At 43.4% G+C, this 28,000-nt stretch overlaps 1 protein-coding gene across 1 annotated transcript in view; it reads right to left on the minus strand.

The window, feature by feature from the left end:
* Nucleotides 1-11,089: 11,089 nt before the first annotated feature.
* The window catches only part of LOC144153379 (sodium-coupled monocarboxylate transporter 2-like), a 64,663-nt gene continuing 47,752 nt past the window's right edge, over nt 11,090-28,000 (minus strand). Inside the window, exons 7-13 of the mRNA XM_077685033.1 lie at nt 27,871-28,000; nt 23,630-23,718; nt 22,117-22,226; nt 18,187-18,254; nt 17,811-17,897; nt 14,483-14,655; nt 11,090-11,201 (exon numbers count right to left, since the gene is read on the minus strand). Coding sequence (XP_077541159.1) covers nt 11,090-11,201; nt 14,483-14,655; nt 17,811-17,897; nt 18,187-18,254; nt 22,117-22,226; nt 23,630-23,718; nt 27,871-28,000 — 769 coding nt within the window. The remainder of the gene's footprint in view (nt 11,202-14,482; nt 14,656-17,810; nt 17,898-18,186; nt 18,255-22,116; nt 22,227-23,629; nt 23,719-27,870) is intronic.

Here is a 28,000-nt window from a genome sequence, read left to right on the forward strand (position 1 = left end):
GCACTCAACCATTTCCCTTTATACCGAATCAATAACTTGAGTTTAGTTAATTATCAAGTTTTTCTGCCTCGGAATAAACTATCAGATTCCTTTTTCTGTGTAATATATCGAGATAGCTGCGTCAAACCCTCCCCAATTACAGGAGTTTGTTATGATAAGCAACGAAATGCTAATTAACCAAAAATGTACCGTCTGGAGCCTGTCATCTCTAGCCGCAAACAAACTGCCAAGTTTGCCTCGTGCTGCGTTCCTTGATACATACGCGAAAGGATTATTAGCAAACGCTTAACCGATTTTTTAAAAAATGGCAGGCTGACGTTTAGCCGAGAGCTACGCTCTGAGCTCTGTCTTCTATCGGTAGTGGCAGCCTAAGTTTTAAAATATTTCTCATTGCTTGGCTTGTTGTTGGGCTCACCGCTAAAGGAACTTCGTGGTAGGCTTCAGTAAGCGTCGAAAATAAGAACTAAGTACATTGGCTAAGACAATGACACCTGAGGCCAGAAGCTCACTACTAATAACCGAATTCTCAAGTAACCAAAGCTTGATGTGGGCGAGTTGGTACATAATGCTGACACAATCCCTTGGCCAACAAACAGGGACTGAGAAGAAACACGTAATACACAACAAAATGACGAACTTCCAACTAGATTTTATTGAAAAAAGACGCTGCTTATATACACAAAACGTAGATACTAAAAGCAATATGACGTCAAAATGCATCCTCTTTAAAAAGGCCACTTCTTTAACTGACACCGATATGGACGCAGAGCTAACGCAGCTATCCCCTCCCGGTCAAGGGTATTTCAAAGAGGGTATTTCAAATTATTAGGCCCTCACAAAGAAGCGTATGTCAGATAAAGCGGTTTAGCAGTTACACTAGTCAACCGCGCCAGTTCAGCTACTTTTCAACAGTTGCTCCGGTACCAGGTAAATTATTCGAGCATGAACCTGACGTGAGTTGAAAACCGCTCCCTTAATTTATTAGATGAAAAGCTGAGCTGCACCACGTCATAAACGGATGTGGAAGAATATATCAGTAATTACAATGGAGCAACCGTTAGAGTTTATTTCTCCATGTCTGGCATTGCATGGTGGTCTGATGACTCCATCGTATGGCTCGGTACATCCGCCGTGAGTTGAAAGTGGTTAATAGTAAGGTAGACGTTTAAGATATCTACCTTCACAAGAGTCATAAACAGAAGTCTTCACCGACACCTTCGCAAACGAGAAATGGTAGACAAGAAAATTGCATCTTCCGACAACTTTGCACTAAGTACTTTGTTTGGTATATGAAAGGCAGATCACAGGCCCAAAATGGATATGTTACAATTTAACAAGTTTAGGTTTGTCAGTCAGACTCCGGTAAACGTGCAGTTCTCCTACGTCATAGATATATTGGTGCATATTCGCGTAACACGTCACCAATGAATTCTCTATTGATTATTTTATGAAAATTTGGCCATGACTAAGTAAAATTTTTCTTCCCCTTCATAGTATTCATAGGATTCAACTTAAATTGAGGACGACTCAGCGAGCAATGGAACGGAAGATGATAGCTGTAACATTAAGGGACAAGAAGAGAGCGGCGGAGTTGGTCAGGGAATAAACGCTTGTTAAGGACATATGAGCATAAATTAAGAAGAAGAAATGGACGTGGGCAGGGATGCAATGCGAAGGCAAGATAACCGTTGCTCATCAAGGGCTACAGAGTGGATGCCTAGAGAACGCAAGCGTTGCAGGGGGCGGGAGAAAGTTAGATGGGCAGATGAGATCAAGAAGTTTGCGGGGATAAATTGGTCGCAGTTAGCACAGGAGCGGGATAATTGGAGAATAATAGGAGTATTAGAAAGGCAGGCCAAAAATTCAAATTCTGTCTTTAGCAATCTCACATGATTTTTTATACCGCTTTGTTTCAGCCTGAATTACTGCACAAAATCAAGTCTCTCGTTGGTTCTCTGACCTCTAACGCTTCATACGCAAGGGCAACCGATTGCTGTAATAAGAAATGCTGTAGCTATTGTCGCTGCTGTTCACTGCTTCTAGGAATGCCGGCTTATTCCTTCCTGGACTTGAGATTCGCGTGCCCGATATATACACATGTTACCGGAAACAAGTGCTCTGCAATTTTCTCAGCAGGTACCAACACTTGGGCGTTGGTCAGTCGCTTTTCTAGCATGCACCCCACAGAAAAAGTTCGTCCTGTCCACAAATCGGCACATTCCAAGCTTGTGAACGAAGCGTGGGAAAAAAAGCTATGCGTGCGGCGCTCAGTACGCCTTGCCCGAACAAATTTCCGACAAGTGTGCAGCAGGAAGATAAAAATGTCCACCAGAACTGATTCTTTCACCGGGTTTTATTTTGAAATCTTGGTGGGGTTGCTGGCCGAAAATTCTATGCAAGAAAAGAAAAAAAATAGTCGCGAAGACATTTTCATTTTCTAATATGATGTGTGGTTTGAGGCAGGGTGTAAGAATGCACGAAGTGCCTAATTCGTACCCCCGAATCGATAGGCGTTGTATCTGTAGTTCGCCATAAAAAAAACTCAGTTGTGCTTGCACAGAACATTGATATATACCCTGGCTAAACAACGCAAGCGCAGGCTTAAAATAAGGTCGTTAGCAATGGGGGCAAATGGTTTTGTACGCAGTTTTTTACGTCTCTAACAAACTGCATTTGCACATTTCTCCAGAGTATATTCGATTACGCTTTAACGCTGTGATTTCATTGACTGCCTGTGCCATCTACATTTTTTCTTACGGTGAGTTATCCAGCTTTGATAACTCGTTTGCTTGTTTCTTTGCGTTGCCAAAAAATAGCCAATTACTTTCTGCGATCGCCGTATTTAGCCCCTAATATGTATTCGTACTATCTTTATTTTTCTGAGTAGTTTGTGTTTCTGTATACTCATTGAAAAAAAACTTTACTGGTTTTTTACTGTGTATTGTGAAATTATACAGTTTGAAGTCTTTAGTTCTCTTCATGATGACATCTATGTCCTCGTAATCTGGGAATAGCAGATGTAAAAGTGGCATAGAGCACAGACGAACGTTTATGTCCACTGCTTGCTCCATGAGTGTGAAGTTAAGAGCACTAAATTTTTTGAAGCATTTACAATGGAGGTAGTGCAGCCGTACTAAAATCAGATTGACCAATCCTACCACTCTCTTTTGAGCAAAAGAGATTGAGTTCTCCATAAACTAAACAAAAACGTAGTAGGCATATTGTTAGATTTTCATATCTAAGGACAAAGAATCACTTTTATGGAGGGAAAGGACGATAATAGGTCGGCCGAAAATTGCTGAGCTTCATTTCAAGCGATTCCGACAATATTAGCACTACGATTAAGGCTGGATGCAGTTTTTCAGTGGTCATACTGGTCATTTTATATATACAGAAACCTGTGGAATAATTTCTTTGATTATTAGGCACAATTTTAAAAGGGAAAAAAAAACATTCCGAGGTGTGCATGGGCCAATATCTAGACGATAAATTGGATTCTAATTTTTCTCCTAATATAAAAACACATTCACCCTCGGGAGCAAAGCTGGTTTGGCTACGTCTGTCTATAGGCAAGCTAATCTGTCTTTGGGTCCTGAATGCAGCAGAGAGTTACGAAATCTACACATAAAGCGAAAAAATGTGGTGCAGGCAAAGAATAGCTTGGAGGCCATAGAACTTTCAAGAACAGACATCGCATAGGAAAGATGGCGGGCTTTGCTGTGAACTTCAAGAGAAAGCAAGAAATAAGCCTGGAATTGGCCGCTAGCCCATTCACGTTGAATAAGCACCGGCAAAATTCGTAACGGATGATAAACAAGCCTTTTGCAAAACAAAAGGTTAAGTGTGAACCTAATCTTCTGATGAATGTGTAAAGCAGGACAATAACTTATTGTAAAACTATAAAAAGATGTGTGTTGGTGGAGTGTTTCTGCCGCTGCCAAGGGAAATGAAAACAGAAAATTCGGCCAGGAGGCTCGGACGGCTGCTGAAATCTCCGCAAGCCAATTGCCTTGAATGAGTATGTAAGAATTCTGGCTTTTATGCTGACGCCGTAGCTAAAATGTGGTCAGTAAATTGCTAGTAAGCTTTTCATGGCAGCGGATATCATCTTTTTCCAACCAACATCATTGGATACGTAGGAATTATAAGTCGACATGCTGACGCCGCAGCCAAATTGAAGTTGGTGGATCGAACGGGCGTCCGGTTCTGATGGCTAGTAAAACGGTCACTGGCCAACCTACATGAATGGGTAGCCAACGACGGCTCCAGCACTAGTTAAAAATGACGCTGGAGCAGATCCAAAGAAAGATGAGAGACAGAAACGTGTGTCATGCTAGCCACGTTCGGATTGTCTTTTCATCGCCGTGACTTCTTTTTAATGGACGCAAGCAGATTATAGAATCGGCAGTTAAGTTCTTAAGGTAAGTTGATGTGAGTGCCGGTGGCTGTCCAGCTACCTTAATAGGTTGTTTATCCGCTGCGAGTAAAAATGCTGATAAGGAGGGGTTTTGCGGTGTATAGGCAATGGGAATTTGGGCGAAAGGACAAGTTTAGGCGGGTGTAAGAATGGTGACTTTCGTAAAGTTGAACCAAACGTTTTAATAGGCATAATCACGCAATAAATTATCAGAAGGCCCAAGAGGACTTGACAATAATTTATTTTATAAGCAGTACTTCTGCACCTAAAGCTTTTCGTCGCCGCTTACCATTACTATTACTAATTGGTAATTAACGAGAATTTTGATGTGAGAAAAGTGTGGGCGACTGTCTGATTCGTTTTTCTTTTCACCGAAGATATGAGATTGCGTTCTTTATTTATACTTTTGTTTCGCTTACACAACTGTCCGTCTATTTTATCCCTTTCGGCCCTGAGTTTTTTTATTTCAAGCAAACCAGTGTTTTATGTGTGTTTCATAACTTTTAGTGCCACAAAAGCCCTCAAACGAAAAATAGAGCTGGAAGTAAAAGTAATAACAGATATATAATTGTTGCAGTTTATTTTAGGCATACAGCAAACAAATATTTTGTGTAGAGCAGTGACATCACTTTTGCACATTTTCCTTAACGTTATGACTACATGAACCTCTAAAAAATTCCGCTTCGTAGTGCACGTATTTATAGATTTGCAAGCTTTGAAATAAAACTGAGACGGGAATTATTTTTTATCCTCAGTGGCGTAATTTTGACTTCACCGGAGCTTTTTCTTTTTTGTAGCTACTAGCTCCACTAAAATGAACCAGTGATATTTACCAAAATAGGCATCATTGAAGGACAATTCCCAAAAAACTATCAGTTTAGGTTTCATTCTCTATGCGCTGGCGGAACTAGAATGTGGCTATCAATTGATACCACCAGGGCCTGAAGGGATATTTATGTCCCTTATGGTAACTAGGTGCTGCGGAAGGTTACCCAGATTCGCAAGACTAAGCCACCTTGGAAGCTTTGCTACGTCAAGCTCTTTAAGATTGGCCACCGTTCTTCCTTGCGTTCTTAAATTGTAATCAGTCAAAAACTTTCCAGCTTCATTTTGCGCTAATGGCTTAGTGGACGTGTAACCTGCATTTTACGGTTTTTATTTGCACGTACTGTGCCCGCTTACGCTAACTAATAATACAATAGGTACCTTTTTGCGGAGCGTTTTTTCTATCCTATGCAGCTTGCATGTCCCTTTACGCCAACTTTTAATACTCGATGACTATAGTGGGTTTGCCGTAATTGCAACAACGACGGCCTACCAGCGAACAAATGAAGACATTTGTAGTCATGCATGCATATATGGCACATTCCACTAATGGGGTAACGTGCGCGCAGATGGGCTGCTTGAAGTATTGAAGCTGGACACCTACTTATTCATGCGCTTTGTGAGACAAGGTAGGCTTTAAAAGCTGCCTCACTCCGGCCCGTTAAACGCATATTCATATTTACCCTGCACCTTGCAATATACTTAGAGAATCCTGACACGACTCTATTCAATATAGAATATGCTAATAAAAAAATATGATAATTGTTTGCGGCGACAGCTGTCATTGACCTGCTAGTTGCAAAGCACATCGCGCATGTTGACGCAACGGTTGCTAAAACGGGTAATATTTTTAGGTCGCATTTTTCGTTTTACTTCGAATCAGCAGACCGTACGTAGGCACCCGAAAACAAAAACACTTCTTAGACGTTTAAATGCATTGGGGTCAACAATGGACATAGAAAGTTTGCATCAGACACCTACTCATTGCTTCGGTCATTGAAATAAAATTCCAGTCAGTACAATCTCAACCATCAGAAGCGCACACCTTTAAAAAGCAAACTGGAAGTTAAGCTCCAAGCCGTTGACCACTGAGTTCTCCCTTCAGGAACAAATTTTGGCGCATTCTCAAAACACACCTTATTAAAGCAAACGTTAGGCACGTAAAAAAATTTGTTATTCAAGAAAGTAAAGCTACAATACTTCCCAGATACCTGGGTAAAAGAAGAACGTGCATTGCATACCGTCTGATGACGTTACTCATCCTGACAATGTGTTCTGGTGTAGGCCTTTCGTGTCTGTGTACTAAGGAGGAGGTAGCATACGTACAATACATTTTTTTTAAATTTGGTTGCCGTAATAACTGTTTTGTAAATTTATATATGCAGTCTGCCCCTCCTCTTCCAGTGCAAGTAATTTGTGTGATCGGACTGATGGGTCTATAAACCTTAAGCAGCGCTTTTCCTGCGGGAGCTGTGTTTTGAACTGGATTGTAATGTTAAAGACCGGTTTTTTTGGTTTGTAATGCTAAAGGCCAGCTATTTTTTGCAAGATAAGGTTGAATTCGAGATGAACCACTAAAAAGTTTGCAGAGATATTTATTCTTGTTAAAGCATACACAAAGGCGAGAAATAATATGAAATATTAGAACAAACACACGTAGCGCGGGAAAAGGAATTATTCAGTTGCTCTTTATATTACTCGCGGTATTTCTGAATACCAAGAGCAGTAGGTATCATGTTTGTCGTCCTAAATTTTCTTAGGAGTGGTTTTGCGAATCATCCCATTTTTTCCCTGGAATTTCATCATCCATAAGGGCCACATGGTTCAATAATTAGAGTATTAGATGCTTGTAGTAGAGAGAATAAAGTAGGTTTCTGTGACAATTATACTGCGTCTCCTGCAGTACATTCGGGCCCAATATCTTACAGTACGGGACATTGTTCACAAAGAATCTTCTTCCTCGGTGCTGAGAAGTTTGGTTGCACGAAATTCAGCCTGCATTTCTTCTTTCGCCTGTAAAGCAAATATAGCGTAATAAGGAAATAAATACTTCGTTAGAGTGCCAACATAAGATAGTATCGTTTTGTCGCAAAGTGTCAATCGGCGTGTCGTAATTACGGTTGGGTGCAGTCTTTCCGTCGATTACCCCGTGCTTTATTCTAAAGAAGGTTGTTTCGGAAACCGCGTTCTACACAAGGAAACTACATTTCTGTCGGTTTAAGCAGCTGCGGCACCACATTTGGGGCACTCGAGCAGTATACGACTTTACTTTCAGTCACACTCACTGAACAACACCCACTCTCGCGGGCCCCAAAAACATACAATTCACATGGTCCTGTAAGATCACCGCGGGAACTAGGGTGCTAAGGTATTTAAAAAGGGGTTTCTCAGCTATCAGTGTTAGCATTTTTTTATGGTTAGAGTATTCTACAATTCGCAATACAAAGCGGAATTTATTTTGGAAACCTTGTCTCAGTTTATCACGGTCTCCGTGTAACTACCGTAGTAGATTGCGATTGTTTCTTTACCACTTTGCCAGCAGTAGTTTACACTGCTCTCTCTCTGTATGAAATTTGGGAGCGAAGCAACAGTTCGTTATTGAGAGATAATATTAAGTTCACTTTGCGACAAATGGCGTTTCTAACGTCAGGTTTCAAACTTTAAATGTCTTCCATATGCTGTAGGACTGTGGCCAAGTTGGTACCAATTGATTAAGAAAAACTTATTTTAACACGACATTGGAATGTTGGGCGATGTTTCCAACTTACTTCGTCTGTCTTTTCACATTTCACCGCTCCTAGCGTTTCCCACAGTCGAAAAAAGAAACTGTTCGTATGCTTGGCTGGCGCACTCGGCTGGTGATGCTCCCCTGTGTTCAAGAAGAGTCATGAACAGTTACAACATTCCGGAATGCTTATGATGGCAGGGGAAATAGAAAGGCCGAGTTTTCTCAAAACCTACTTGCCTATCTCCGAAAGTAAACATACTTGCCTAACTCCGTGAGTAAAGAATTTTTCGGAAGCTGTGTTTTTTTCGGAAAGGTTGCCCAGCAATCGAATACATTGATGATCTTTCCTACAACGGACCCTAATCGTGACGTCGTCTCCAGTGTAGCTCAAACTACATGAGGGGTAGTATTTTAGTTATACCCTTCAACAATTTCAAGACTGCATCAAAACTGATTGATTTGATTGATTGTGGGGTTTAACGCGCCGACGCAACGCAGGCGATGAGGCGCGCCGTAGTGGAGGACTCCGGATTAATTTTGACCACCTGGGGATCTTTATCGTGCCCCGAAATCTCGTACACACGGGCGTTTTTGGTTTTCGCCTCCATCAGAAAAGCTGCCGCCGCGGCCGGGAATCGAAACCGCGACCTCGTGCCCAGCAGCGAAACGCCTTAACCACTGAGCCACCGTGGAGGGTCTGCATCAAAACCCGTTACTCGTAAATGCATGGGCTCTCAATAGTACCCATTCCATGGTAACTGACAGAGTTGAAAAATTGACAGAGTTGCAAACAAGCAGTATGCATACATTCAGTGCCCTTAAATAACAACATTGACAAATGAAATAACGTGATTGTCGGCACTCCTAGTATACTGTAAGGAAAATCCTAGCAAGGAAAATCATGGTGAGAAACAATAATGTCCTACATTGAAGGTTATCAAAGAACCTGAAAGTGGAAGATGTAGCATCTTTTAAAGCGTCGGCGTAGATTTACGGAAAACTGTATTTATACACCAGAACAGGACCCATTGTTCCCTGCAGCTACCTTTGATTTTATATAATCAAGTCATGTAACTTTTAAAGGACTCTGCAGCAGTTGCGATAAATGTTTCCCTCGCTACTTCGCGTCTGGAAGCACTGCGACCGTTATAATTATCGCCAACACAGAGCGCCACTGCGTGATTTGGATGTCGCAGCAGATGCGTTTTCCCATTGCGCTTGTCTTTTTTTTTTCTTTTTAAAGTGCCTATCAAATGCGTTCATTGCAGAAATTGCAGGAAAGTGGGCCAACAGCTGCAAAACCCCTGTAATGACGAAATTCCTGCGGTCGAAGAACGCCAAGACCGGAAAATAGAAAAAACTTTTGTGTAATTTAATATGTTATCTGATGTGCATAGAGCAGTAATTTTCGGCTAAAGCACTTAGGGACCCCCTAATGTAAGGACTGGATGTGTCGGTTGACCACTTTATACAAGCATATAACTGAGATATAGAAAAACGTCGAAAAAAATTCCCCCGCATTTCCCCGAGGGGGAGAATGTGAAAGTGCGAATGCACGGTTGTCAGCCCGCTTGCGGCGCTTGCGCTCGGCCCCCGCAGCCCACCGCCTCGCCGCCTTCTCTTCCATCTCTTCCATCGGGTTTGTAGTATCACGTGTACACCACGCAGTTATCAAGCCGCTATAACGCCGCTGAGTCGCCAACGCACGCCGCTGACGACGTAGTTTGAATCCGTTAAAGATATAAGGCGCGTCACTAACACTGATATCAGCGTCGCGTCCGTGGCTTGGTCGGTAGAGCGTCGCGCTGCGGCCGCAAAGTCCTCGGATCGAAACCTGGTGCCGGATGCTGTTTCTTTTTTAAATATAGAGGAGCACTGCGGACGCCGACGCCGCCGACGCCGCCGGTGGTCGACCCCAAATAAGCGATGTACACGTTTGTTTTAAACTTAATAGGCAAGGAGTAGCCATCATTAAGAAGAGGTACAACGCGGTAATTTCAAAGGTGAACTCAAAGACAGTTTTATTTTAGACATTACAACGTTCAAGGCCACGCTGGCATAAAAGCTGCTAGACAAAACGTGACGAGGCCAGCGAGCCCGAACGGCAGCTTCGTCGACCGAAATTCGCATATTATTCTAACACAAGAAAGTACATACAACCACGTATTATATTATATTCATTTTAACAGCGGAGCTATTTAAGCTTGAGCTCTGTCCATGTGGAACGTTAGCAGAGAACATTCATCACCGGCGAAGAGGGGGAAATGCTAGGGGAAGAAGTTTGAAGGAAATGGTGAGGGGTCAAGGAGACCAGAAGTTTTCAAAGCGCGGGCCTCAATTTTAAAAAGTCGGGTACGAACTATGCAGCCATTAGGAAAGAAAGAAATGTTGGGTGAGCACGCAGTGGGCAACACCTACTTAGAGAAAAGGCCGGATAGGAATTTGCCTAATTATTACAGCCAAATGGGTTATTTTGAAGCGGAAAAATAATAAACCTAACAACAAATTTAGGAGCCCAACACGTGCAAAATCATGCCATCTCTGAGAACTTCCTCAGCCCGCCTCACTATAAGATGGGAAGGCACAGCACACATGCGTTTGTGACGTAGTAAAGAAATAATAAAACAACGAAAAAAGCGACAACTTCACCCCCCAAAAAAGCACTACAGAAATCGATCAAACGAAGGTCGCCGCATAAAAAGAAAGAGAAAACCTGAGATAAAGCGCTTCCCGTGGAAACGAACCTGGGTCGCTCGCGTTATGAGACCGGCCCCTAGCAATTTCGGTGTCATCGCTATTTCAACGCGTAGCAATCATTGCCGAGACACCCCCCCATGCGAGGACCGTGTAACGCCCTGCATTTCCAGAAAAAGGCAGATTTGGTGGAAGTAACTCCTGTTCGTTATAATAGTGTGCATAAGGATAATTAGTCGAACCGAATTAAAAAAAAAGAAAAAAAAACAGAAAGAGACACAGAAAACCTAGAAAATCAAACATATGCATCTTATATATCTCCCCCCAAAACCAAGCAGAGACAAAAAAAGTTCGTAAAGGACATAGCTAGCGTCTCCTACGTTCTCTGACCACCAAGAAACACAAAACACGAGCCGTCACAACACTTACACACCTGTTGCGACGCTTATTAGAGCACCCAGAACCACCGTACCGCAGGTACTGAAAAGGCAGCTCCAGAACGACGATATCAGGAAGGATGGCTTGGTATTTTCTCCGCTGTAAAGAAGAAATATAGCTTCTGTTCAGCACAGAGTTTGCGATCTATAGTGGGAGTAAGAAAGCTCCTATTCACTTATGTATATTTTTAACCGATAGTGATCTCTCCCTTTGGACACAAAGCCATATGTGTAACACCCCAGTAATTCTATAATTTTTAGACGCCTTCAATGTCTTGACAATAACAAAGGAATAAAGAGAAGTGTAGGGAACTAGTATAATTTTAATTTTGCTTGTAGCTGTTGCACTCATGCCGGAACGATTTATTTACATTTGCTTGTAGCAGCTGCACTCAATACAGAATTATGTACAGTAGACTCTCGATAAACGGAACTTCAAGGGACCGGAAAAATTAGTTCCGTTTAATAGGAGTTCCGTTTACTGAGAGAGATATTCTAAGGTGCAAATTTATGTGCGTACACACTTCTAAGGGCATTTCATGGAACTCTAACCACTAGAAAGTGACTGTAGCTGATAGTTTTCAGAAAGTAAGAAAACTACAAGAAGCGTAGGCACAGCATTCACAAAGTTGATTTTGCAACAATGAGTCGCTGTGCACTACAAAATGGGTCAGTTAGTTTTGTTTGAGTCCTTGCAACTGCATCTTCACGGAGGCTAGAGGCCTCAACTTCGCGAGTGCTTTCGAGCCACCGAATTTAGAAGACGGCAACGTGGTAATGAAGGACGAATAGCACAACGATGGCACGAACGAGGCAACAGGAGGTGAGCCCTGTAGCCCTGGCGTCTAGAATCGAGACGGAACGACTGGAACAAGAACTGCGATGTTGCATTCATTGCGCTAACACGGCTAACCACTTACGAGACTAGGCTTACCAGGCCAACAAGGCTAAGAAAGCATGGAGGAAGAAAAAAAAACAAGAACAAAACAGCCGGAATCGTAAAAAGCTGATTCTCATGCCAGTGGATTTCACAAGAAGTTCATTTGTGGTTCCGTTTACACGGTGATGCGGAAATTTTAGTTTCGATTATCGAGAGTTTTTTTACGTTATTTGAATACAAAACCAACCAAATTCCAGGCAACTGTTCCGTTTAGGCGGCCATTCTGTTTAAGCGATTTCCGTTTATCGAGATTCTACTGTATTTACATAGTTTTATTTTGCCGGTAATTAATTTATTACATCATATTACTCTGCATGCAGATTCCTTTATTATTGTAGAAACTTTATGGACAATCTTCGCTGCACCGATGATGATGATCTTATTGGTGCCTGTCATCTCGCGGGAGCAGCTCAGGCTCGAGCTGCTTTGTCTTCTTCTCATCGCCATCTTTGTAAATAGAACACCACCATCGCATCACCGGGACGTCTCGGCCCTTGGTCCTCTTATTCCACATTTTGGTGCCGATGAACCCGGGAAGAAGGCCCTCTGCGATTCGGAGGCATCCGAACTTTGGCCTATTAGAAGGAGGACCCCTCGATACCGATGACGGACCCTGGTGATGGCCAGGTCGACGGTGCTACCCGAAGCCGAACAACGCGATGGGCGGACGAGACGACGGCGACTCCTCACCTGCGACGATTTTCCCCGATGACCTCTGGCAGCGATATTCTAAACGGTGAGGAGAACTCCGCTGCTCATCGCGCAATGGAAGATTCAGCACCTGATATGCACGAACGGAGTATTCCTCTGTCTATGACGCGGCTTCAGGAACTTAACGCAAGAAGAGAACAAAAGCGTTTGATCACTCGAAGGCTATGCAGAGACGCAAAAGCAGCACTAGAATTCTCCGTAACGACCAGTGATGTGGACGAGGTGGTTAAGAGTTGTCTGCACGAGTTACGCAAAACTGAAGTACAACTGAGAATACTAAACGAGGAAATCGAACCGCTCATCGACATTGACCACCTATACGAAGAATGTGCTACAAATATTGACTATGAAGACGAAATTAGGCATGTTATGATTCGATTATACTACCGATTCAAAGACAAAATATCTGAAACCAATGACCAGTGCCAGATAATCAAAAAGTTGCAGTCCTCAACCAGCTTCAGTGAGTTTTTTACACTGACTGAACTACTTTGCGACGCATGCTGTTTGAATTACCCCGAGGAACAAACCATCTTACAAGAAACCTCGCCTCCGTCCCATTTGTTATCTCAAACCGAATGTGAAAATGAGACCCCCCTTCGGGCGACCCCTGACATCCCATCGAAACATTTGGTAGTATCGTGTTCGTTTGAAGAATTGCCCCAGATGACCGAGAAAAAAGTAAGCTGCTTGTCGGAGGCCGCAACGATGACAGATGATACCTGTACCGTATATCCTGAGCACAAAGACACCGATGCTTCTGCTGGGAAGTTGAAACGGCAAGACGGCATTCAAGCGTTTGTAACTTACAACCAAGTGACGCCGCAAACCAAAGAAAGGGACCTTGATTGGTTTGTAAGAGATGCAAAGAAGACTGCTGCGGCATGCACCCGACAACGCGCTCGAACGAAGGGAGCACTTGGCAGGCACCGTTCGAACAACCAGGATATATCTCGCTGCACCAGCCGGATTACAAGACTACAGCGTTCGAGAGAGAAACGGAAGCCGTCAAGGCACTGTTATCAAGCCCCACTGAAAATACCTGAATCCGCACCAGAATTCAAAAGCGCCGAGGACAACAAACGAATTTTAACCTGGCTGCGTGGACTGCGCCGAGATTCTGTGCGTAGGCTTAAAAGACGGAACCGGCGGCAGTTTCCCCGTCTGACTGCCTCATCGGATCAAACTGGACCGAACCTGAAGTACCGACAGGACGCGGACTCGCCACCGCTTCTTTGGGGCCGCGGAAGGATGTAGAAACTTTATGGACAATCTTCGCTGCACCGATGATGATGATCTTATTGGTGCCTGTCATCTCGCGGGAGCAGCTCAGGCTCGAGCTGCTTTGTCTTCTTCTCATCGCCATCTTTGTAAATAGAACACCACCATCGCATCACCGGGACGTCTCGGCCCTTGGTCCTCTTATTCCACAATTATCTCAAACTGATTAAAATGTATTAGAAATACGTATATTCATAAACAAACGACATGAGAACACATAAATATGAACCAGAACATGCCAAAACAAAGATTTGGATATTGTAGATAAAATAATTGCCCGTACGTGGTTTCTGTAATGAAGCCGTGCGACAATTTCACTTGAACGGTAAAAAAATCAAGGTCTTTGTGTATTCTTGCTGATATCTTCCTGCACGTGGTTCATTTGTCGGTGATTGTACAAAGGAATACCTCAAGCTTTTTTAGAAAGCCCGAAGCAAATTAAATTCAACCTCTCTTTTGTCGAGGTGTCCGTCCTATTCGCAGCTTCTCCCATGTAGGTTTTGTTTTGAGGACAATAGTCAATCGTGACGGGCATATGCGGTGGCATGGCTCCCTTGGTAATTATTTGCCACATAATAATCATCTGCACTATCAGCATGACCAGTGTTGCTATTCCTGCGCCCTGAAAAAATGGGAAGCATGAGAGTGCATATATAATGGCCTTTATATTCAAAATTCTCAAACATACTGCTTTAGCAGATACATTCGCTGTTTATAAGGCAGGCAGTCACGAAAAGATGCTTATCAAAAAATATTTTATACATTTCCAGCGTGTCGAACAAAAAAAAATACTGGTTCGATTACGGTTCCGCTTCTTATTTATTCATTTCTTTCCGGTTCGGTTCATCTCCGATTCGACTAAATCGCGCACAGAACCGGTTCGGAAGCTTTGAACCGGTTTGTGAACCTGTTGGAAGAGTTGTGCAATTTGCAAACGGCGAAATAATGTCATCATCACCAGCCAATCTACGCCCACTGCAAGTCAAAGGCCTCTCCCAAATAAGTTCAATTATCCCGGTCCTGCGCTGACTGGACTGCGACCAATTTATCCGCGCAAACTTCTTCTTAATCGCCCATCTAACTTTCTGCTGCCCCCAACGAAATACAACTTTTATTCAGTCAAAATACCTCTTTTTACAAAAAAACGGGTGCGATTTCAAATACTAACGCCAAATATTAGAGAAAAAATTCTATCATCCTTTTTGACTAAGCCCTCCGTCGTCATAGAAACAACATAAAGCCACCGCCAACAGTCCTGACTGTGGCAGTTATTCTACCACTTGAATGGTAACAAAAAGGTAACACACTGAGAACTCTGTAATAACCTTTTCTCGAATTATCTCACTCCTGGCATTCTGTAGAAGAAATTTTGAAAGTGTTTCAATGCGTCGTGTCTGCACTGTTGAAAAGAGCGTCTTTGGAGCTATATTAGAATTGAGAGAGCTAGGAAAGGATAGTTCTGTTTTTTTTTTGCGAATAATCCTGTGTTGGATTTTTCCTTTAGGGTCCTCTTGGCGTCTAAGACAAGCATGTTACAACAGAGCATTCTATCCGCAGGTTAAGAATGGCGTCCGCCGCGATAGCTCACTACCTAAGGCGTTGTGCTGCTGAGGCCGGGGACGCGGGTCGGATGACGGCCTCGGGAGCTGCTTTTCAAAAGGATGCGAAAAGCTGAAACGCCCGTGTGTAGAGATTTCGAAGCACGTTTCTAACCCCCTTCCACCCCTCCCCCCCCCCCCCCAATAAAAATTAACCCATCACCGTCCAATACTGTGTACACACAACGTATTTGCTGCTCTTCGCGTGCCTCTCAGTGCTAATGTTTTGGGAAACCATAAAGCTACATTTGGAAGACCCGCTTTAAATAAGTTTTGGGGCGTTTCGCTATGCCCGAAACTTGGCGCACGCCACTAATTTAGCCTTCAGACACAACACCGAACGAGGCAATTACCTACAGGATACAAAGCGGCCCAATCGCATGCAGCTTTATGAGAGCAGGACTTCACTTGCTGCTCATGGTACTGCTCACGGTACATGTGTTGGGATGAGAGAAAACAGAACGGATCGCTGGTTCAGGTCTTCATTGAACATGATCGATACGAGATCCTTTTGACGGGAGGTATACGCAAATGCGGGTGGGTCGCCATTTATACTTCCATTTTTGTGCAGTGTAAAGAAGTGCGGCCATGTCACACAAGACAACCACATTTGAAAAAACCATCTGCAAAGTACTACACGAATAGTAAAAAAATAAAGGTTCAGCTCCTCATCACAGCGCCATTTACACGGCAAGCGACAATTTTCTGTTCACTCAGAGCAAAATATATCTGAAGCTTCAATTTGTAAAAGCTTTAGATATACTTTAACATTTGTGAAATATTAAGCAAATAAAATGCGTATTGTATGCCGTATAAATCCTATCAAAAGGTTGTTCGTCCGCTTTACCTTGCACTTTTGCCAAGTGCTTTTTGAATTTTTAGCAAAGTACGAATATACAAATATATAAGCGTATTTAGCTGCAAATGTACAAATCACAGAACTACAAAAATACAAGGCGTAAAAATTCTGTGAATTAAGGTTGCTTTCGAAATTGCTGGGTGGTGGTATGCTTGATTATAAATGTGTTGGATTGGAAACTGTGTGGAAGCATCAAGGAGCAAAGAACTGCTTAAAACCATGGCGGAATCTTACAGCTTCACTTTGTTAGAAGATAATAGGGGCCATGAAGACAAAGTACATGCTCGTTCATTAAAAAGGCTGTTTTTGTCTCGATGACAATACCCATTTTATTGTTAACTTCGAACAAATTATTCGGATACCAAAGAAAGCATTTTTCGACAGCCACTTCCCAGCCAATTTCCGGCCGTTTTTTCTGAGCTCACAGAATCTTGTGTGTTCGATTGGAGGCCGCCGACCTCACCCAACGCCAAAAAAACCTTGACTGGGGGGTTATACTTGAGCCCCTGGTTCTGTTTGCTTGTACCAGTTGAATGGGAGCGCGCAGTTAAACGCACTCACAAAAACGTTTTTAGTGCTAAATTCTACACGTCACACCTGCATGTACTACCTGCGTACGCCGCGAAATTTGAAAGTTGGTAAATTAATCTCGATTGTTTGGTTACATTCCTTTTGCTGCTTGGACATAGCTGAGTGAGCTACAAAAGGTTAAAGCTTTTAAAAAAGAAAGAAGTTGTATTTTGTCTTCAGCCCGTTAAGTATATTTCCCGCTTTACTAACAATTGCACTTAACAAAATTTTCCTGTACCTCTCTAACTCTCTGTAAGCACGTGCGCATTGCAAAGTACAAATGTCAATCTTGCTGAATTTCTGGTGCGTGTACTTTATACCCTTCGTCTGAGAGAGGCCAGAAACCAAAATACTCCTGTAACAAAATCCCGCTGCAGTAAAAATACCTGTAGGTGGCCCAATTATTTTATAACCCTCTAGTAGACCATGCTTAGTATTCCAGTGTAGCTGCGGCACGTGATGCCACAAAATGTGAAATTTGGGAGCTTTATTTCCTTATTCATTTATATCCTTATTCATTTATATCCTTTATATCCTTATTCATTTATTTACTTTATTTCCTTATTTCCGCGTTGTTGAGGTTTGACACGCGTTGTTGAGGTGTGGAAGGTGGCGTGTGGAGAGCGTTTTTAGGCATGTGACTCATTAACTCTAAACATAATAATTATGAAAAATACGTTGCAACCTATTCCTAAATCTGTCTGTTGACTAATAAAAAAAGCCATATTCGTCTGAACAGGGAGGGCCTACCTTAGAATGCACAAAGGGGAACGCCACCGCCAGTATAAGCAGACCGACGAAGGGACCCGTCGCGGCTGAATAAACCATTATTACCACCTGTTGAAGAAAAGCACAATGAAAAGGTGTCATACCTTGTACACTCGAATAAACTTTTTTGATTAAGAACTGTTTCCCCCATTTCAACGTCTAGGTAATAAATATTTACAAATACTCTTTACGACGAGTGCAAATAAAGCGCCACTTTATAATTTTACTATAGTAACCATTTTGCGAGGCCTTTAGGCGCTACCCAGGTGCGTGGACTGGTGTTAGACTTCGCGTTTGTGCAGCGCAGTATAGACCGTGTACTTAGGTATCTCACAGCAGCAATGTGACCGCTACTTACCCTCGTTACGGATCCCATGTAGACGCAGACGCAACTGTATAGGGTCATTATAGCTCCGAGGAAGAACGCTTGAAAAATAAGGAATCTGCATTAAAATACGTTACTGTTTGCAGAAGCGATCAAAAGGGTACCTGCCCGAGGAATTCTTTAGCACATCCCTTCCGTTCCATTTTTAATTGTGATATAATAATATTATAATATTTACATTAATAATGACAAAAACCTAATTATACCCATATGTGCTCTATTTACGGATTTTTAATTCTGATATAATAATATTATAATATTTACATTATTAGTGATCTTAATAAATTCCGTAAATAGAGCACATATGGGTATAATTAGGTTTTTATGCAACCATAACTAATTTAGTCGAACATATATATAACCGTATTGAGCCATATCAGCAGTTATACTACTTTCACTGAACAATACTTCAGGAACATTTCAATGCCACTCCTGTCTTTTTTCAAGTTTTCAACAACGCCACAGTGCCCAAACTGAGTTCTTTATCTCGTTTGCGTTATCAGCAAATATGTGCAATAATATGCTACCGCCAAAAAAGAAACAAGTTTTGTAGGGATCGTTTAGTTCATTATTCTTATGACAAGGTTTCAATTCTCAAATATAAAACGTTTTACTGAAGTAGATCTCTGTATACAATGTTGGGTGCCCACGAAAGCTGCACTCAACAAAAATCACAGTACCACTGCTACCAAGAGGCTGCCTTCTTGAATACACTAGGTGGACGAATGCCCTGAAAGAATCTTGTAGTCTTGTTGTACAATTTTGTAAGCAGTAAAGACCTAACGGGCCCATGGAGTGTACGCTTCTTCTGCGGCTTTATTAGTTATTTGTGATTAGTTATTTGTGAATTGTGATTGTGATGATTTGGGATTAGTTATGTTCGCTCCTGGCATCCTTGCGCAGCCGTAACAGGCAGTAACTTACCCTACGAAGTGGAAAACACTGAGTATACGGCTTTCTCAACGAACAACATAGTTCCGTTTGTGAATAGTGTCCGCGCCTTACTGGTGCCCCGGTTGTCCCAACTTCAACAAATGTAAGCTCGTTTAATAACATGCTAGTGTTAACTTGCACATCTTGTAATTTTTTCGTGGAAGCTAGCGGCCAGCTATCATCCGTGCTCCTCAAGCTTCCGCAGAAATACGACTTTGCTGCCAAGAGCAAAATAACAGTGTGATAGAATCTATGGCTCGCCTGAATATGTATTACCGTGCAGCGACAACGGGAGTGTGCAACTAAGGACAATAACACTACGGCGGAGACGGAGGAAAGGATTCGTGATTCCAGAAGTCGCCGCGTCTACGCAACAAAGTTTCTTTTGCACTCATTTGGTAAAATAGCCGTGCTAGGCAGGCACTTCGGCGCTCCATGCCCGCAAACGACACCATGACCCCAAACGTCTTTGCAACCGTCGCTAGTGCCAGCACCACGATTTTGGTCCCTTAACTTAAAAAGGGGATAAAAAGGGAACACTGGGCTCTTCACACGAAGATACGTCTAAATTATGACCAGAAACAAATTACTTTGTCCTAATTAAGCGTTAAATCCGCTTTATAGTGTCTAACTAGAGGAATCTCGGAATGGCGTTCAGGATATTGCGAAGCGGTATCACCCCTGGAAGTTCCTTCTTGCGAAAGATGTAGGGCACCACGCGCACCAGCCTAAAAACACCATAAAAATACATCTGGATGTTGTACCAGAGAACAGTCACGAAAGAATCATCGGCATGACCCCACAAACATGTGACAGAAACGAACTCACAATCTACAACATACGAAAAATCTCTAACCATTTGGCTGACATAGTAAATCGCCTAACCACAGAAAGGGGAGAAATAACTGAGTAAGAGAAGACAAGATTCATGCGCACACCATCGCTAGGCTGATACCATGGGACCTAGCCTGAAACATACTGACACCGAAAAAACGAAATAATTGCCGTAATCAGGGCATCAAGTAACGCAGCTCTAAGCCTACTCATTTTTCCAAATGTCGAAGAAGCCCTCAAATGGGGTCATTATAATACCCTTCAAGAAATCAGTTAATTCACTGTCCTAGCACAGAGTATTTCGGCAAACAAAAACGCGACATGTCATCCTATGGAAGACGGGGTTCCTTCCAGAGAATAAATGACTGGCAGATATCACGAGCATGTCACCGATCCAGTGATTTTTCATAAATATTCCACGTCTTTTGAGGAACATCCGTCCGAACCTACTCAATAACCGGTGACTGGCCACAATCAAATTGCCGCGGGAATGTTATAAAACCACGAAAACGCGGTATACACCGACTCCAGGGTTTACTGAAGTAGCAAGGTAACAGTTGTATTAAAGGAATACCGTGACAAAACGGCGACTGCATGACCCGCTATAATCCAAGAACAACCAGAACAGAAATTTCAGTGATCCTTTTTACAATTCGCCTAGGGAAACTGTCAAATGGAAGCTAAAATTTTAATTTGGACAGGACAAATTTTTAAACGCTTGAGAAAGATTCTCCCGTAATAAAATCAGAAAATTCACAGCTTTACAAAGATAAGCGGACGCGAGGGAATAAAATGAATCATGGCAGCCGACCAAGCAGCAAGCAAGGTTCCATGACATGGCCCTTGTGAACAGAATTACCCTACTCTCGTCGCTGAAAAAAGGAGCGCGTTTCCTCATCCTGATACTCCAATATTTCTTGCTCAATAAAGTGAGTGAAAGGGATTAATTTCTTGCTCCCTTTCTTTCACTCCGTAGAAATCCAAAATAGTCAGTACTGCCACAACAGTAAAGAATAAATGCTCTGAAACACTGACTTTGTCAGTTTTTCGCATAAATTAACCAACAACTCGTACCGCAACATTATACGCCCACTTTTCAAGCCGCAGAAGCCTACGTGACCTGTCTTACCTGCGCGGCTGCGATTGAAACTAGTGGCAGGTACTTCGAAAGCTAAATGATTAATTCAGCATCTTTGTTCCAAAACGCTCCTTTAAAGGCAAAGTAACAGTATCGCGCCGTAGATGTTAATACCATGGCGTGAATGTCACCTGCAGCTTTGCTCGGGTTTAGAAAGGTTTGTATTTTCGAAAAAACCCTTTCTTCAGCCAGAGATGCGGTTCGGCACTACCACACAGAATGAAAAAAGCCACAAATGTTTCTAACGTTTTTCTGTTGTGCGGTCAGGTGTGTGCAATGATTTTGGTATTCAGGTTTGTGTCAGTTTTGATAAAATCTTAACTGGGAAAGAGCGGTGCGGTGTGTCTGATTCATTCGTCGTGTTTGCGCTAATTCAAGGTTTTTTTACATTTCCAGCAAACTTGCACGCACAGCAGAATTTCCTCAAGATTCTCAATTTTCATTCCTTAACGCCCTCTTAGGCGGGTAGTATGCTTCTTGCGGGTATAGATTAAAAACTTGTGGGCATTGTCTCGGCTTTCTATCTTGACATCCACTCGAAGGACACCCAACGAGTTTCCGCACCAATTCACTTTCTCCTGACAGAACCATTATGTGCTGGCTTTATAATTGTTAAGTTCTTAATGTTGCCGCCACGAACACGTGCGCTAAGCGCTGCGCTATAGGCGCGAACCACGGAGAGAATTTAAGTGGACCGGATTTGAGTAACATAGCTCTTTCTCCCTCTACCTGCTTGGGGGTGAGTTCGACGGGGCGGTTGCCAGAATTGTAACAGTAGAAAATTTATCTACTCCATCTTTTCCTTTCCGGAAGTTTAATAAGCCATTCGTTCCAATGATTCCAGGTATTTAAAGACGCCGATCTATAACTACTTCAAATAGCGCAAAACCGAAACTCAGTGGTTCTGGAATACAAGAAAAGGGTGCGCACCATTAAAAGCTGCCATAATAATGTGGTGCGTTTTGTACAGTGAGGGAGCAACTTCCGCAATCACTTACCTATTCCCCGCGTAAGCAAACGTACACGAGAACCCAGATTGCTGTAATGCTGGGAAACCACATCAACGTACAGTACCGCAGCCTGAGAGTTGATTATTGAAGAAATCGTGCTGAAAAAGTCGGAAGAAATTTAAACATAAGATGAGCCCAACCACACAAAAACAAACCTCTCCTACACTGCAGAAAAAATATGCACACCGACGAGACCCACGTAAACTGCTTTAAAAAAAATTCTACAGCAGAATATAAGTTAACAAGCAACAAATGCAATGCCACACTTTAGAAGGGACTGTAAACTATGCCATTACTTCTAATTTATTAACTACAAATGTATTATGCCCATCGTGATGACTTAAATATTTGATTAGAAACAATTCCGAAAAAATGCCTGCCAATTCACCCTCTTAAGGCGGTTGGAAAGCAAAGCTGTAAACGACACCTACAACGATTACCCATGCGACGTCACTTAAATTCACACACGTGGCTCTACAAAGAGTGAAACCAGAGACAAGTGAAATGTACTTAACCACACCCTCTATTACTTCAAATAGATGTTCTTCGCTGCAGTTAAATCAATGCATTATCCATGATCGGTGGTTGGTTGAGTTGTATTGGTGAAGCGGATGAGTCGAAACTCTTTTTTTATAAATTAAAGGGAGCTCAAACCCGGTGTTAGACGATCTTACTTCTCCTCCGTCTCTTCCGCAGCCGACGAAGGCCGCGAAATCGGCAGCAGAGACAGAGGAGAAGTGAGATGTCAGGTGTTGTTGCGAGGATCTCTTAACGTTTACTAACTCCTCGTGCTTGTGCAAGACGCGCACGCGGTCGCTACAGGTGCTGTGAGTGGAGCGCAGAGCGGCGCGAGAAGTCGCGTGAAGCTATCACGTGGCATTGAGCGAGAACGCATGGGGGTAAAGCCGCAGCTGTGCTCGGTAAGTGCCCCATCTGTTTCTTCCTTGTCTGGGAGCACTCGTAGCTCAATCGATAAACAACGGGCTCTTGCTCTCTCTGTTTCCCTATTCGTTCCCGATTCGAGTCCTGGCGGCGCCAGTCTTATTTCTTTGCGGGAGTTTGCTGTTGACACCAACGGTCACGACGCAACCATTGGGGGAGAGGTAAAAAGCTTGGCTTTAAAAGACGATGCATGGCGGATTGTTTCTCATACAAGAAACAGCAGAATGAAGTAAACTATATCACGCATAGGGAATGAGAGCTTCGTTGCAGGGGATTGTGACGAATTGAGGTTCGCTTCGGTGCTAAGCAGGATGAGTCACGGAGTCATTACGCGGCTGGTCGTGCTCCAGAGCAGCGGCGCCGAGTGGCGTCATGGTGTCTTTCAAATACACCACCGCTTCATCGCGTTTTAGACTGCCATGTATAATGCCATTTATACGCTACGGCAGCAATTTCAAACAGTCTCACAACGCCTTCACCACAAAAAACAACTCCAAGTTACTTAACTGTAGCCCAAACCCCCCTCGATGTGAGCAAGTTCATTAAAGAAGATACATACCTCGTTGCAGCGCTGACAACAGCTGCAAGGAAAAGCCCGCTGAATCCCGTGAACCCGACTAGGTGTTTTTTCACGTAATGGGGCAGAATCTGCTGAGGCAAAATCATTTATTAGTCGGAATGTCTGCCAACTCGTCGATTTTGGTGAGCAGCTTGAAATCACACAGTAGCAACCATAGGTCGGCAAAATAGAAAGAACTCACTCAAACTCAATCACAATTTTTTTCATTCACGCTGTACTCAATCAAACTCAGTCTCAAAAAGTTCGTCTGTTCACAAAATCACTCGTATCACTCGTCAAATACTCATTTGTAATCGTACTCACTTGTACTCAAACTCAATTGTCCTCACGAGTATTCGTACTCAATCTGTACTCATGAGTACTCAATCTGTACTCATGAGTACTCACTCTGTACTCATGAGTACTCAATCTGTACTCATGGGTACTCAATGAGTACTACTGCTCATGAGTACTGCTCATACTACTCATGAGTACTACTCATTCTGCACTCATGAGTACTCAATTTGTATTACTCACAAATAATCAACTTATCTGCACTGTTAGCTAGGTCGTAGCTCGAATGAAAAACTAAGTAGAAAAAATAAATTGTTTAATTGATTAGAAAAAAACAGGTTACATATAAATCAGGACAGAGGAAGAAAACGTCTGACGCGGTGCACTGTCGTTGGGCAACTTACTGCGCGAAGGCAAGTACATGTGAGAAAGCGAAACGGAACCTAAGCACTCGTGTTGCGTCTGGCGTCTCCTCTTGTTCTCAGGCCGGGTCGGGCTCAGGGGAGCTCGGGGCTTGTCGGTGAAGCCGTGGCCGTAAACTGCGTTTTTCTGCGTGTCTTCGGGTGGAAGCTTTTGTCGTCCGTTTTCTTGTTTGCCCTACTGTACTCGGCAGTGCATATACTCAAGAGTGCAAGCACTCGCAAAAACAGTATTCATGAGTATTGTACTCATGAGTGCTGTGTACTCATGAGTACTCACTCATGAATACTCACTCATGAGTACTCAAACTCATGAGTACTCATACTCATGAATACTTTACTCATGAGTACTCATACTCATGAGTAGTGTACTCATTAGTACTGTACTCACGAGTAGTGGACTTACCCCTGTACTCACTCGTCATCGTACTCACTGTTTTTTTCTGGGTGTGTGATCACTCATCATCGTACTCACTCGTGAGTTTGAGTACAAATGAGTACAAATGAGTGTACTCACGAGTGAGTACGCCGACCTATGGTAGCAACAAGTGTTATACAGCTAGGACGATGAGTTAAAGTCCTATACCAAGCGTAACAGAGGACCCTTCACAGCGCTTCTCCAGAAGAAGTGGTAGTCAGAATGTAACTAATATAAGCATCCGAGACGTGAGAACGACCAAGTTCGAAATTTTAACGTTAATGATGCGAGAACACGCGGTTGAGTCAGATAAGCATTAGGTGTCAAGTTTCCCCAAAGGTGAGGATGTAAAAATTAAATATTGACGTCAAATGAAGCAATCATGTTAGATACAAAATAAAGACCTTTCAAAGTAATAGATATCCAGTTTTCAACATTATACTTCGGACATAGAACAACGAGCGGTCTTTGAGTGGAACGTGGAACTTCCGCGATATCTGAATTATTGTGGAAATGCAGGGCGTTACAGGCTTCGCCATTTTCCGCATTTTTTTATATTTTTCTTATTTTTTAGTTCTCAAAAATTTCGCGAGACAAGTTTCCTCCATTTGCTCCATTATAGCGATTACGGGCGAAACGTCCGCGATATCTCAATTTTTCTGGAAATGCAGAGCGTTACACGGTCCTGGCTGGGGGGTAGTGGGCAAACAGTGCTAGGAATCGATACAGGTCCTCAGCACAGGCGGGTTCTTGGCACCACTTAGGTGTAGCTGCGAATTTTTTTTGTGTGCTAACCGTAGCATTTTCGCGGCAATGCCGCGGCCGTTCTTGGTCGAGCAAATGTTTAAGCTGGAACCGGCAGAGGAGAACTACACGTCCACTGTTTCATCACATTTTACGCTGGACGGATTCAGAAAACGCTGGCATATTGTAAATCATGACAACAAGAGGTTGAAACACCTGCCCGTTTTAAAAAATCTGGCATACAATTTGCGTTTCTTTAAACATACTAAATATATTTACAGCATTATTATATTTTCTTTTTCGTGCGATAATATATTTTCGCCTTTTCAGCGCTGTATTTAGTTTTTTACCCACAACGGGCAACCGTATCACGAGGGGTTTCTTAATGTTCGTAGCAGCTTCGATTCCTTTCAGAACACTCCCCGAGACATTGAGCATGGTACTTAATTGCGCGCCGACTTGACGTTCAAGACATGAATAAAATGGAGTTGACTCAAGCAGAATTGACTTTGCGTTTGACCCCCGTGCGATAGACATTTTAATTCAGGAGCTAAACAACGCAAACAATGCACGTGCAAGCAGAGGAAAACTACTGCAAAGTAACACTGCAATGTTAACAGAACCGCATGGGCATGTAATGTCAAAATAACGGCGGGACTGAGGGAGCCAATAAGGTGCAAATAAAATGTATATTGGGAAAGGTGACCGATCATGAGGTTTAACGCGACGACGCTACGCAGTCGATGAGGCGTGCCGTAGTGGAGGGCTCCGGATTGATTTTGACCGCGTGGGGATCGTTCACGTGCGCCGAAATCGCCACCACACACTGGCGTTTTCGCTTTTCGGCTGCATCATAAAATCGGCTGCCGTTCCCTGGAATCAAAACCGCGTCCTTGGACTCACCAGCCCATCTATTACGAAAGTGATTTTTGTGAACACTTTTTTTAGAGTTCTTGCAAGTATCGGTCAAAGCGCCTTCCATTTCCCGCGAGCTGCGAGAAATTTGACGCAGTAATCAAATTTCAGGAATGTTTTTTGATGACATTGAAATTTATATGCTGGGCCGTTTGAATGTTCTTAAAAAACCTTGCGGCGAAACCTGTAGGATATTGCAATACTTTGTGTTGATTTTCTTTTCTACTCACCTGACCGAGACGTTGTCAATCAATAAGTTGTCTTTTCTACTCACCTAACCGAGACGTTGTCAATCAATAAGTGTTCCAGCGTTGCCAATCCATTCTCCGTTAAGCCTATGTTTTTTTTAACTAAAGAATTGACCCTGGGACTCTTGATCCAAAAAAGCAACTTGAAAAAACCTAATTCTTTAAAAGTTCTGCAAAACTGCAAAACGAAACAACCTTGTCAGGTGGAAAGACGGCGACGACGACAGCATGGACGGAACATACCCACGCAATACTTATGCGGGGATTGCCCTTAGTATGGTTGCGAGAACAAGTGGCAAGCCACACGAGGGGCTAACGTGGCCCAATGGGAAGTCGCCGCAACCGAGGAGCGCTTGTTCCGTCTACTCCTCGTCCCGTGTTTTTGTTTAGCGCTTGTTTTCCGTGTGACAATGAACCAACACGCCCAAACCTTTTCCCTTCTGAAGAGCTAGGGAGGCCGGGGGAGAAGAGAGGAGAACTCCGGCAGGAGTGGGCGGAGCAGCATCGAGGATCACGACGTCCAGGTGGGAGACTCGAAGCTCATCGGGTTTTCGGGACCCGAGATCTAGAAGGGTTTACCGGGGGCCCTGGCATCCTGGGGCCCTGGCGCGACTGGCTCGTGGAGGCGCGCAACGTTCACGTGCTCCGCCCGTGGACGACCCGCCGCCTGTGGCCCGTAGGCGACCGGCAGTGGCCGGTTGCCTCTTGCCCGCTGCTACAGGTTGCCACATCGTGAGCGGCTGCCAAGCTGACCGTTGTATGCGAGGAAAACGGTGTGTCCTCCTCGGCGACGCTGCGTCGCGTGGGACGCCGTCGTCGCAGCCCCGCAATGCCCTACCCCGCATCGTTACTGGCACCCACGACGCCCTGCGGACTACGACACATCGCCCTGAACATTTATTGGGGACTGTACTTTATATTTTCTCTAGAGCTCTTATTTCTTATAGTCATGTACAGGTTGTTTAACTTTGAGTTGTACATTCCTGCCGTGTGCTTGTGTTTTTGTGCCGTGGTCAAGCACCCTCGTCTAATTTTTGGCACTGTTGCAGGTCCCAGAAACCACAGAACACCTGCGAAGAACCTGCGAGATACTTTCCCATTGCCATAATCCTGAAGGAGACTGTCGATGAAAAGTAAATACCAATACTACTGTCAGGATCCGTTCCCCTTCCACTTCAAAAGCAACGAAAAAGTGTCACTTGCCTGATCGTGACTCCTGATGGCTCCGGACAGCACCGGGTCGCAGCCGCGAAACCACACCACCAAAGCAACTACCATAGCCAGTTGTACTAAGTACACAGCGACGAGAAGCAGTGACCCGGTTAGCACCGTC

The sequence above is a fragment of the Haemaphysalis longicornis genome, unplaced genomic scaffold (assembly GCF_048455015.1).
Source record: "Haemaphysalis longicornis isolate Haplotype H1 unplaced genomic scaffold, Haemaphysalis longicornis Haplotype H1 scaffold_9, whole genome shotgun sequence".
Taxonomy (NCBI): Eukaryota; Metazoa; Arthropoda; class Arachnida; order Ixodida; family Ixodidae; genus Haemaphysalis; species Haemaphysalis longicornis.